General features: G+C 39.1%; 2 protein-coding genes across 6 annotated transcripts; one reads left to right on the plus strand and one right to left on the minus strand.

The window, feature by feature from the left end:
* The first annotated feature begins 27 nt into the window (after positions 1–27).
* Positions 28–2,543, plus strand: LOC309710185 (vesicle-associated membrane protein 8). 2 transcript variants are annotated; one of them, XM_082539441.1, is made up of 4 exons: positions 28–142; positions 491–572; positions 954–1,124; positions 1,987–2,543. In XM_082539441.1, exons 2-4 carry the CDS (start codon positions 570–572, stop codon positions 2,122–2,124), a joined length of 312 nt encoding a protein of 103 aa, XP_082395567.1. In that variant the 5' UTR covers positions 28–142; positions 491–569; the 3' UTR covers positions 2,125–2,543. The 2 variants fall into 2 exon arrangements, with proteins under 2 accessions (XP_082395567.1, XP_082395566.1); XM_082539440.1 differs by having other exon boundaries at positions 533–572.
* On the minus strand, positions 2,391–11,915 carry hnrnpd (heterogeneous nuclear ribonucleoprotein D). Of its 4 annotated transcripts, none has more exons than XR_014277677.1 (8): positions 11,375–11,915; positions 7,000–7,168; positions 6,478–6,639; positions 6,238–6,369; positions 4,824–4,920; positions 4,308–4,463; positions 3,681–4,223; positions 2,391–2,879 (listed from the first exon to the last, which is right to left on the minus strand). XR_014277677.1 is itself a non-coding variant. In XM_082539439.1 (8 exons), the coding sequence occupies exons 1-7, from the start codon at positions 11,539–11,541 to the stop codon at positions 4,156–4,158; spliced, it is 951 nt and encodes a 316-aa protein (XP_082395565.1). In that variant the 5' UTR covers positions 11,542–11,915; the 3' UTR covers positions 2,391–2,879; positions 4,130–4,155. The 4 variants fall into 4 exon arrangements, 3 of the variants coding, with proteins under 3 accessions (XP_082395565.1, XP_082395564.1, XP_082395563.1); XM_082539439.1 differs by having other exon boundaries at positions 4,130–4,223; XM_082539438.1 differs by having other exon boundaries at positions 2,391–3,782; positions 4,130–4,223.

Here is an 11,915-nt window from a genome sequence, read left to right on the forward strand (position 1 = left end):
AGGATGAGGAAATGAAGTGGAGCAGCCGAGTGAATACACCCCTTTATTGCCTTGCAAATATCCCTCTGCCGCAAACACAGAGTACTTTGCCCAGACATATCAGCTCAACACTGGCCTGCATTTACCACTCTGACAGCTGATGGTATGTAAACCACACAGAACTAAAACCAGTAGACACTTATTTACCAGCTTAACTTCAATCTTCTTTGTCTGTAATAACTAAACAGGGTGGCTGTTTTTGCTCTTATGTAGTGATCATATAGCGGCCTAGTTCCTCAAAAGCAGGAAATGAAAGTACTGCATGTTCATGTTCGACTAAATTTAGTTCTCTCTGGTGATGGCGACTTGTTCTGGTAAAACAGTGAGACTTTGATTGCGGCAACTGTTAGTTAATAAGTAACTGTGAAGAGGTGCAACCTTCAGGAAACGTTTGTCCAGCTTTTGCTGTATGACCCGAAACACAGATCTCTATGTTTGTTTATTAAATTAGTTGGACTGAACTCGTCTGAAGATTTCCTTTTTTTGTTCGAAGCTGGATTTTGCTGTTTTGACCAGGAAACAGTGTTGCTATGGTAAGTCGATGTTATTTTTAGACTATAACTTCATTTTTGCCTAATATACTGCTCTTCTATTGATGACTGAGGGTGACTTGATGTCAATCTTGACATTATTGAACAATCCTGTATCAAAATTTTGAAAGTAAAATTTACTTTGTGACAATGGTGCTCATCTGGCAGTGACACAGGCCTTGGTAAACTTACTGACACTTGACAGCACTTTTTCCTGTTAGCACAGTTGCAGGAAGTAAGGTTTGGTTCTTAGAAATAACTTATACAGGGACTGTAGCACCGCCATTTGCCCGGCAGACCTGTAGTGGCATACACATGGTAGTAAATGTTTGGATAAGGGACCAACAGCACTAAAAGTGAATCAATTTCCACCATTTTTCACAGGCTGACCAACATTCTCAGCCAACTCCCGCTGTTCCGGCCTCTAAGCTTGACCAAGTGCAAGGTCAGGTAAATGAGGTTAAAGTTATTCTGACAGACAACATCAACAAAGTGCTGGAGAGAGGCGACAGATTAGATGATCTGATTGGCAAGACGGATGACCTGCAGGCGTCTGTAAGTATCCGATCGTGGGCCTTTTAGGAAGAAGCTTGAATCCATTTTATCTTTTATCATATATGAAGATATTATGTTTAGCTGTGCTACAAAGCATATTTATGCTTTTTGTTCATAAAGTAAAGCTTTCAGATACTTTGAGTGATTTCATGATTTCTGGGGATAGTATGGTATGTTTGTAACTAGACGGGTTGAGATTTAAAAAGAAAATCCTGCTCCTGATACATATAGTCATAATAAAATGCCTTATTTGACACTAAAGCAGTTTCCTAACCTTTACAGTTTGTTGTCTGATTAGGGAAACGTCCCTAGCAGTTTCCAGTTCCCCTATAAACCTTTGTTTTCTTTTGCTTTCATTTACAGACCAAATTTGTAAAATAACCCACACATTGCTACCTGTTTCAGCTATTCAACTACATTTCTTTTTTACCGCTCACCCACTTTTAAATGTTTTATTGTTACTTTTAGCTAGGATGTTTAAACAGTTATACACTACTGCGGTCACCCCTTTAGTTTAGTATCTATTTCATCTCAATTATTTATATATGTATGGTAACTTGTTCTCACTAGATACTTAATATTTCAGTATTTCATGCACATTTACATCTTTGCAATACATGTAACCATCCTTGGGAAACAAAAACTCACGTTTGTTCTTCTAGTATTTTAGGGTCCCTGTTTTAATTATCCATTCATCATTCTTCATCACTTTGTAATCACTCAATCAGAAACCTTCGTGTTCATCTCTAAAGCTTGCAAATGGTTGATGCTTTATAGGGCTTCTGGAGATTGCTTGTCTTTTAACGACGCATGTGCTTCCTCAAATATCAGGGTTTAATTTGGCATTTTTTTTGCTTTTCAGGCTGACTCATTCCAGAGAACATCCACAAGGGTGGCCAGAAAATACTGGTGGAAAAATGTTAAAATGATGATCCTAATCGGTGTGATTGTGCTGATCATCATCATCCTCATCATCCTTGCTGCCACAAAAGTTATATAAATTCCACGTTTACCTACTCAAGGCTGAAAGCTACAAACATGGCGCTTACCGGCATTTGAATTACTCTTGCAAGTGATCACTTCAGCTTAAGCAAAGACATGTAAATTTAAAGGGCTAATGATTGTTGATTATGTTATTTTGTGACAACATAATGTGAAAAAGAAATTGAGAGCAGCAGAGATTGAAGTGATATGAAGTTAGCTGAAATACTTTAACACTCCAACAGTCTTACGTGTGTGACATAAAACCACTCTATTAATGGAACAGAAATTCAAATGTGTTTATTTTTATATTAGTCGCATTTCTTCATGTCCAATACACTGTATATATATTGTATGTTTATGACTGTCAAACTCTGTAATAACATATTTAATATATGATTGATGAATATGATAAAGATAATGAATTGTAATAACACATTTTGTATCTTTGCTACCACATTACTGAATATGTGAGTGATTTGTTCCAACCAATGTTACATTTCAGTCATGGAATATATGAAGCAGTTCACAAGTTAGCATTTGGACATAAGTACAAAAAACGAAGGGATGAGGAAAGCAAACTGATCAAACATTGCAGCAATCCAAATAAATGCATAACAATGAAATACTCAGTAGGTATAGGAGAAAATGTACTGTAGGTCTCGGTGTTCTTCAATTACTGTCTTACAACTAGCTAAGTAATCTTTGCTGGATGCCATCATCTCTCTGGCCAACGCTCCAACAGCGCACGGTAGACTTTCATCACTCTGAAACCTATGAAAAACAAACAACAATAAATCAGCTATAGACAAACAAAGAGGGTAAGATTGCAAAACAATAGGAATCCCCTGTGTTTATAATGTCCAATGTAATAAAAAAAACTATAAGAAAAAAACCAAACTGATTATTTTAACATATTACATAAAAAGTTAGAAAGTTAAGCTAGAGATCTTGAAGTGCATTAAATTGAAGAAGTCAAAGCCAAAATACTAAATGGAAGAAATGTTCAGATTGGTCAAAAATACACATTAAAGAAAGCATTACATGCAAATTTTCTGGAGATGTAGTGACACTTTGATTCTTCTCATTTTACCAAAGGTTATAAGAGGAAAATTTGTTACAGGAAAATTAACAAAAGGAGGAGCCTTTTCCATCGCTGTGAGTAACACAAAACAGAACAATACATGTACACAAATTAAAGCACTTTATCCCCCAGCACAGTAGAGTCCAAATACGAACCAGGTTTTAGCTCATGGACTACTGGCTACAAGAGCTAAATAAAGAAACAAGCATTTTAATTAAGATTAGGGATGCATATATTAACATTAGGAACTGGAAAGTCCAGAGAAAGCTGTATGTATCCTTTAAAAAACAAAGTTATTTTTTCAGATTTATAATTATTACTTGTGGGGGAGTAAGGGCCTGTAAAAAATGACAATTACATATGTATATTTTACGTTTTACATTACAAACAATTGCAAAGAAATTAAAAAATTGAAAGAAAGATGACAAAGCTGGACGTGTCCCATATTGTTTAGTTTAGAAATGCTGATACAGGATGTTGGAAGACCATACCAAATGGCAGCATTCGAGAGCGTATGCTTCTCATACCCGGTCCGCATTGAGCGGGCCCTGAGAGTATCTGGGAGTCAGCTCATGGCCTGCAAGGAAGCTCCGCTGGCAGGTACAAACAAGGTATGTCAGAGTTAGGAGACAACATACTTCCTTCTGTTTCCTTGCACATCCTTAACTTTGGCATCCATTTACTGTAGTAGCAGTACATTACCTGTTAACTTTACAGTTTAAAAAAAAAAGAGAAGATGCAAAAGAGGCAGCAGAAGCCGGCTGTTAAAATAATCGCCACAAGAGCGTAGCCTCTATGTTACCACTACTGTAAAGCACTTCAGGGTGCTGAGAAAAAGAAATTTATGGAGGAAATTATGCATAATGTTACCAAACATCAAAGTAAATATAAAACTACTTTAAGTTTAAAAGCAAAAAAGTATATATGTACTATTACATACCTATTTCAAGAGGAGGGTTTCCCCTATTAATACGGCTTGTAACTGTTCGTGTGACCACCACGTCGTGGCGACTTGCCATAACCACCAGATTGATCTGCACATGTGAACAAAGTGGAAATTTCACACGTTTGTATTGTTTCAAAAGTAGAAAAAAAACTGGCCGTAAAACTATACTCACTGTTGTAGTCACCATAGCCATAATAGTTGTTGTAACCAGAGTAATCATAGCCACCATATCCTCCATAGCCTTGATTACCGTAACCATAGTTGCCATAATTTCCATAGCCTTGATTCCAGTAGTTGCCATAACCCTGGTTCCAATTTTGATTTGGGCCTGAAACAAAAAACAGACACCAAGTTGACATAAACTGACCTGTGTTTCAAACTAAAAATGAAACTGTCAAACCTCATCTTCTATTATTAAATCAGACTGTTAGATTGAGAGCAGACTTAACTGCTAATTTTGTGATTTACATCCCAGAAATGTAAAACAGTTAAGAATTTTGTATGTGTGTGTTTTTAGTTTGTTTGTTTTTTAATCACTGTTTTACCATCACATTTACATAACAAGCCTAGCAGAGGAGAAAGCTTTGTTATCTTTAAGAACAGAAAACACTTTTTTGCACAGTTTGTACAAGTAAGCTTTATAAATATCTTTACCTGCAAGAAGTTATGCAAAACAGTCTACACTCACCACCTCTTCCCCGAGACCTAGATGAATATCCTCCTCTGCCACCCCAATACTGCTGCTGTTGGTACTGCTCCTTAGACATCGCCACTTTTATTTCACACTATAAGAAATTACCAGATTAAGTCAAATTAAGGTCCCATAATTCACCACAAATTCACACAAGTCTTCCATGTTCGTACACATTTTATATGTATATATATATACATAAATCTCTCTCTCTCCATATCTATCTATCTCTATATATATATATATATATATATATATATATATACACACACACATATACCTCTTGCAGGTATGTATACACACACACACATTTCAATTTCAGTGTCTGTAGCTTTAAATTAAATTAGGATTGGTTGTGCATCCGCCCCTTTAAAGAAGGGTCTGTGAGTGACAGTTAGAAGCAGCCAATAGGAGCAGCCCAGCTCATTTACACTATACTGCTGTCAAACAGACCAGAATGAGACACACTGTAGCTTCCAACTTTCTCCCTGCACACCACTCTTACTTTAAAATACAGCCAAATTGTCTGCACGATCTTTGTTTTTTCACATATATAAATGCAAAGTTTGTCCAACAAAGTGCTGCAGTTACAAAAATCTAAATTTCATTGGTGGGGAGCAGCCTCTTGGTAAACAGCTCTCCGTTAGTAATGGACCACATTAAAGTCAATGTTTCAAAGTAGTTCTCTTGTCTTACAACAGAATCCAAAAAATATACCCATGAGTGCACAGTTATTGTAAATTTGAATGAGTACAGAGATTAGAAAAGAAGCAAACAGATGTAAATGCTAACAGAAAGCCAGATGAGTTTAAGTGCACTGAAGCATATAAAGTAACACCCACACAGTACTTTTTAAAAGGTTACTAATCTGTCTGTAATAATTCCACAAAGTCACTATCCTCAGCATTTCTTTTTCCCCAGAGCTTTGACACGCTTTGACTGTGTATACAGTCAAAGCTAACAATTATGTTAGCCACATTATCTACATTTGAAAAGAACAGGGCTGCTTTAGTTGCTGTCACGTCGCTGCTGTGTGGCTCTGGTGTTTAACACCTTAGTTTGATTCATAATTATCATGTTAAAACACCAAAGTCACATAAACGAACCTTTTGATGCAGCAGTAAAGCAACAGGTTGATCAGCTATAAAATTTATAAGTGGAGTCTGGCTGCTTTGATAAGACAATGAGAGTGGCCTCAGTTCAGGTAAACTAACGGGGTTTTTTAAAATTAATGTATTAATGTTTCATTTATTTATTTGTAATAGAGACAGAACGGTAGGGAGAGACTGAGTGAGAGAAGACATACAGCTTTTCAACATATGCATCGCAGACTTTTTTCTACATATAAAAAGGGGGGAAATTCTGAAAAATAAAAACACATAATATAGGACCTAAAAGAAAAGGACTGTACCTTGCTTAATCCAATATTGTGGTACTTTTTTTCCATAATCTTCTTTACTGGCTCCTCCTCCTTGAATGTGATGAAACAGAAGCCTCTCCTTTTGTTTGTTTTGTTCTCCATGGGAAGCTCAACGGACTCCACCTGTTCACATTAAGACATAATTTAATGGGCAAATAGGAGCCCTGCAGAGCCACACAGAACAAGTGGGGAAAAAGATCAAACAAAATCTAATTTTCACAAGTCACTCACCTCTCCGAAGGCACCAAAATACTCTCTGACTTTCTCTTCAGGAGTGTCAGGAGAGAGACCACCAACAAAGATCTTCTTTACTGGCTCCTTGCTCTTCATGGCCTTGGCTTTTTTGGGGTCAATCACCTTCCCATTAAGTTTATGTTCTTTCTGTGAGGCAACCTGTAAAGCAATATAGACCATTGACAAAAATGTACATACGTGAATATTTCATCTTTCATTTTGATTTAGCGGAACGGATGTTTGATTGTTTGGGCATCATTGAGCTCAAACTTTATAGGTTGTATTCATAAACCGCGCAGTAGTATAGTTACATTCATTCTAATTTAAATCCAAATTGCCAAAAAAGGCCAAATATTAAAATTTTCTGCTAATCATTAAATAAAACTGAAAAAAAAAAAGCCACCCACACAGACATGAAACTGCACAATCACAGCAAGTTCATGTCTGTTAGAAAAGCAAATTTACTGGTAATTAAAAAAAAAAACCCACACACATCCCCTTATGTGAACAGGATAATACCTTATCAACACTTTCAGGTTCTTTGAAGAGCACAAACCCAAAACCCCTTGACCGTCCAGTCATGGGGTCCAGCTTTAACGTGCAGTCTACCACTTCCCCAAACTTTGAAAAGTAATCTTTCAGGTCCTTCTTAGTCGTGTCCCAGCTGAGGCCTCCAACAAACATCTTCCTGTTGACAAATCACACAAAAATAAGCAGGTGGTGTCTATGTGTTGAGACTGCTTTATAAGATCTCTACAGTGGGGCAAAAAAGTATTTAGTCAGCCACCGATTGTGCAAGTTCCCCCACCTAAAATGATGACAGAGGTCAGTAATTTGCACCAGAGGTACACTTCAACTGTGAGAGACAGAATGTGAAAAAAAAAAATCCATGAATCCACATGGTAGGATTTGTAAAGAATTTATTCGTAAATCAGGGTGGAAAATAAGTATTTGGTCAATAACAAAAATACAACTCAATACTTTGTAACATAACCTTTGTTGGCAATAACAGAGGTCAAACGTTTACTATAGGTCTTTACCAGGTTTGCACACACAGTAGCTGGTATTTTGGCCCATTCCTCCATGCAGATCTTCTCGAGAGCAGTGATGTTTTGGGGCTGTCGCCAAGCAACACAGACTTTCAACTCCCGCCACAGATTTTCTATGGGGTTAAGGTCTGGAGACTGGCTAGGCCACTCCAGGACTTTCAAATGCTTCTTACGGAGCCACTCCTTTGTTGCCCGGGCGGTGTGTTTTGGATCATTGTCATGTTGGAAGACCCAGCCTCATTTCATCTTCAAAGTTCTCACTGATGGAAGGAGGTTTTGGCTCAAAATCTCACGATACATGGCCCCATTCATTCTGTCCTTAACACGGATCAGTCGTCCTGTCCCCTTGGCAGAAAAACAGCCCCATAGCATGATGTTTCCACCCCCATGCTTCACAGTAGGTATGGTGTTCTTGGGATGCAACTCAGTATTCTTCTTCCTCCAAACACGACGAGTTGAGTTTATACCAAAAAGTTCTACTTTGGTTTCATCTGACCACATGACATTCTCCCAATCCTCTGCTGTATCATCCATGTGCTCTCTGGCAAACTTCAGACAGGCCTGGACATGCACTGGCTTCAGCAGCGGAACACGTCTGGCACTGCGGGATTTGATTCCCTGCCGTTGTAGTGTGTTACTGATGGTGACCTTTGTTACTTTGGTCCCAGCTCTCTGCAGGTCATTCACCAGGTCCCCCCGTGTGGTTCTGGAATCTTTGCTCACCGTTCTCATGATCATTTTGACCCCACGGGATGAGATCTTGCGTGGAGCCCCAGATCGAGGGAGATTATCAGTGGTCTTGTATGTCTTCCATTTTCTGATGATTGCTCCCACAGTTGATTTTTTCACACCAAGCTGCTTGCCTATTGTAGATTCACTCTTCCCAGTCTGGTGCAGGTCTACAATACTTTTCCTGGTGTCCTTCCAAAGCTCTTTGGTCTTGGCCATGGCGGAGTTTGGAGTCTGACTGTTTGAGGCTGTGGACAGGTGTCTTTTATACAGATGATGAGTTCAAACAGGTGCCATTCATACAGGTAACGAGTGGGGGACAGAAAAGCTTCTTACAGAAGACGTTACAGGTCTGTGAGAGCCAGAGATTTTCCTTGTTTGAGGTGACCAAATACTTATTTTCCACCCTAATTTACGAATAAATTCTTTACAAATCCTACCATGTGAATTCATGGATTTTTTTTCACATTCTGTCTCTCACAGTTGAAGTGTACCTCTGGTGCAAATTACTGACCTCTGTCATCATTTTAAGTGGGGGAACTTGCACAATCGGTGGCTGACTAAGTACTTTTTTGCCCCACTGTATGCAAGCTTCTTTAAACAGCTGGGCTGCTCAAAGGTCCCCTCATTTGCTACAAGTAATCTATGTAACTTGCTTAGTAAGTAATTTATCATCAATTTACATCCAGACAATACAATATCAAACACAGCAGATTCTCCATTCATTAGGTGACTAATGAGGACCTGATTTAATCTTTTATGTGCAATCAAAATGTGAACACATACAAGGGTTTTTCTTAGCTCAAAATGGGCCTTCACATATAAACATGTTTTGTCCATATTAAAATAGGGCAAAGAATCTGTTCCCTTTCTTAACAGAAGCCTGTTAACATCTTTCTGTTGTTTATGACCATTTGATAAAGAGAAATGTATTTATTCTTGAGTAAATTCAACTATAATCATGAAACGTGGGGTAATTGTTTTGTTATTTTAAAGTGATGGTGATTTTTAAATGGTGTAAGTCCAAAACCCCTTTCTATATCAGAATCAATCACTTTATTGCAAGGAAAACCATGCATATAAATCCACCAGTGAAGTACTGTAGACCTGCAACCAACCAGTGCAGTGTTATTATCAAGAAAGATGGTTTTGTTTACAACTGCAGTGATAAAATGTTAAGATATTCCCTAAATTGAACCTGTTCTAATTCTTTTTAATTAAGGGATTCAGTGACCAGGTTGATATAAAAGGACTGTGACTCACAGCTGATGGCGATATATATATTTTGTAAGTCTTGTGACTTTATTTTGGGTTTTATTTCCCACCTTTCCTAAAAAGGGAAACAAAAATCCTGCACTGTAATGTATGCTCTTCATACAATTTTGGAACCATTAGCTCCACTTTTGATTGATATTGCCAACACTTAAACATTTGCTAATTATTAGCCAATATCAATGATTGGTAATCTAATGCAATCTTCTTCTTTTTAGTGCTCCCATTGGACGTCGCTAAAACGGATAATTTGCCTATACTTCACCCTATTCTTTGCATCATTTTCTGTCACACCACAGGACAATAACAAACCAATACTCTGTATATGCATCCATACTTTGTGAAGGTTCTCAGTCATCCAGGTCATCGTAGTCAAAGGAGCTTGCAAAGAAAAGTGTCTGGACTTCTTTAAGTTACTTGAAGACGTTTCACCTCTCATCCGAGAAGCTTCTTCAGTTCTAAGGTCAAATGGTGGAGAGTCCCAGATATAAACCTAGTGGGAGTAACCCCCCACAGAGGGACAAAAGGACCCCCTGATGATCCTCTAATCGCCTGAGCCAAGGTGTGAAACTGGGTGTGGGTCCCAATCAGCCAGAGTTTCGGGTGAGTTCATTGTGAAACCTGGCCCCACCTTATGCGAGGTCTGGGCATTCCTCGCTGCACTGTACAGCGGTTGTTGTTGCGTCTGTCTGAACATTGTCATCCCCTATGTAGCCGGTGTATCAGAAAAACTCAGGAGAGTTTTCTCCAAGCATGACATCCCGGTGCATTTCAGACCCAGCAACACGCTCAGACAGAAACTGGTTCACCCGAAAGACAAAACGCCAAAACACAAACTTAACAATGTGGTCTATGCTGTACAGTGCAGCAAGGAATGCCCAGACCTCTACATTGGAGAGACCAAACAGCCACTTCACAAGCGCATGGCACAACACAGAAGAGCCACCTCCACAGGACAAGACTCAGCAGTCCATCTGCATCTTAAGGATAAAGGACATTCTTTCGAGGATGCCAATGTTCACATTTTGGACAGAGAGGACAGATGGTTTGAAAGAGGAGTGAAAGAAGCCATCTATGTCCACTGTGAGCGACCATCTTTGAACAGAGGTGGGGGTTTACGACACCAACTCTCTGCCATCTATAATCCAGTTTTGAGATCCCTTCCCAGACGCCTTAACGCCCACTCACATCCTGGGCCATCTGATCTCAGGAATTCGCATAAGGTGGGGCCAGGTTTCACAATGAACTCACCCGAAACTCTGGCTGATTGGGACCCACACCCAGTTTCACACCTTGGCTCAGGCGATTAGAGGATCATCAGGGGGTCCTTTTGTCCCTCTGTGGGGGGTTACTCCCACTAGATTTATATCTGGGACTCTCCACCATTTGACCTTAGAACTGAAGAAGCTTCACGGATGAGAGGTGAAACGTCTTCAAGCAACTTAAAGAAGTCAAGACGCTTTTCTTTGCAAGCTCCTTTGACATCCATACTTTGATTTTCTGAACAACAGGCAAAGCTGTTTTTCTAAACAGAAAACTGAAAATAATAACAAACATTCAAAAGTAAATGATATTTGAAAATATCACTTACTTTAGTCTAACATTTCCTTTTAAAACCCAAACTTTTAAAATAGCAAACCGGTAACACTCAAACACCTCGGAAATCGTTCTAGTGTAATGTTTAGTTTATGAATGCTTGTTAAAATAATCACCCCTCCTAATGAATAAAGTAGTACCCAACAATAACAATGCCAGGTCCTGCAAAAATCCGGTCCTGCAGCTACAGCATCTTTTCGATTATCAACAGTGAACCTGAGTCTATCCACCCTTCACCATCACCATACCCTTCATCCTCCTCGTTTTTACTGGCGTCGATCCTTGATCCTTCGGCCTCGCCCCCCATAAGGCCACAGTCCCCCGCTGCTGACATCGGGTCGTCACTGTTCGCCTCTCCATCCTCCTCCATTCTCATCATGTTCGGGTCGTCGCTTAATTCATAATCATCCGACATGTTTCGGGTTTTTCTGGAACAAGACTTAAACTAAAGCTTCACCCCTAAAGGGCTCTGAACTCAAAGCTACGTCAGATATCTCTGCTGGAGCTAAGCTAACTGTCTGGCTTCTGTCAGCTAACTGATGACAGGCTAGTCGCTGGCTAATATTTTGATATCATATGCTGTTAAATAAAATGTCCGTCGCTAGTTAGAACAAGCTAACTGGTTGGGTTACGTGAATCCAATGTGGGGTTAGTATGAATTTGGAGAAAACAACGCTCGGTATGAAAAAAAATTAGGTTGAAGTTACGATAATATTGAGAGGTGACTTATGAGCGTCGCTTTGTTTTCGTCGCCGTCATCTTCTTCTTCGTCGGTTAAAAACGGCTGTC

Source organism: Aulonocara stuartgranti (genome assembly GCF_965226115.1).
Source record: "Aulonocara stuartgranti genome assembly, chromosome: 7".
In the NCBI taxonomy this organism is placed as follows: domain Eukaryota; kingdom Metazoa; phylum Chordata; class Actinopteri; order Cichliformes; family Cichlidae; genus Aulonocara; species Aulonocara stuartgranti.

What these genes read in the sequence shown, in the direction of transcription:
- LOC309710185 (XM_082539441.1), top strand. An exon ending in CGGATGACCTGCAGGCGTCT is followed by an intron (nt 1,125 to 1,986) that starts GTAAGTATCCGA and finishes TTTGCTTTTCAG; the next exon opens with GCTGACTCATTCCAGAGAAC.
- hnrnpd (XM_082539439.1), bottom strand. Translation starts at nt 11,541, where the DNA reads ATGTCGGATGATTATGAATTAAGCGACGACCCGAACATGATGAGAATG. An exon ending in AAAAACGAGGAGGATGAAGG is followed by an intron (nt 7,169 to 11,374) that starts GTATGGTGATGG and finishes ATTTGTCAACAG; the next exon opens with GAAGATGTTTGTTGGAGGCC. An exon ending in TGGCTATGGTGACTACAACA is followed by an intron (nt 4,224 to 4,307) that starts GTGAGTATAGTT and finishes TCACATGTGCAG; the next exon opens with ATCAATCTGGTGGTTATGGC.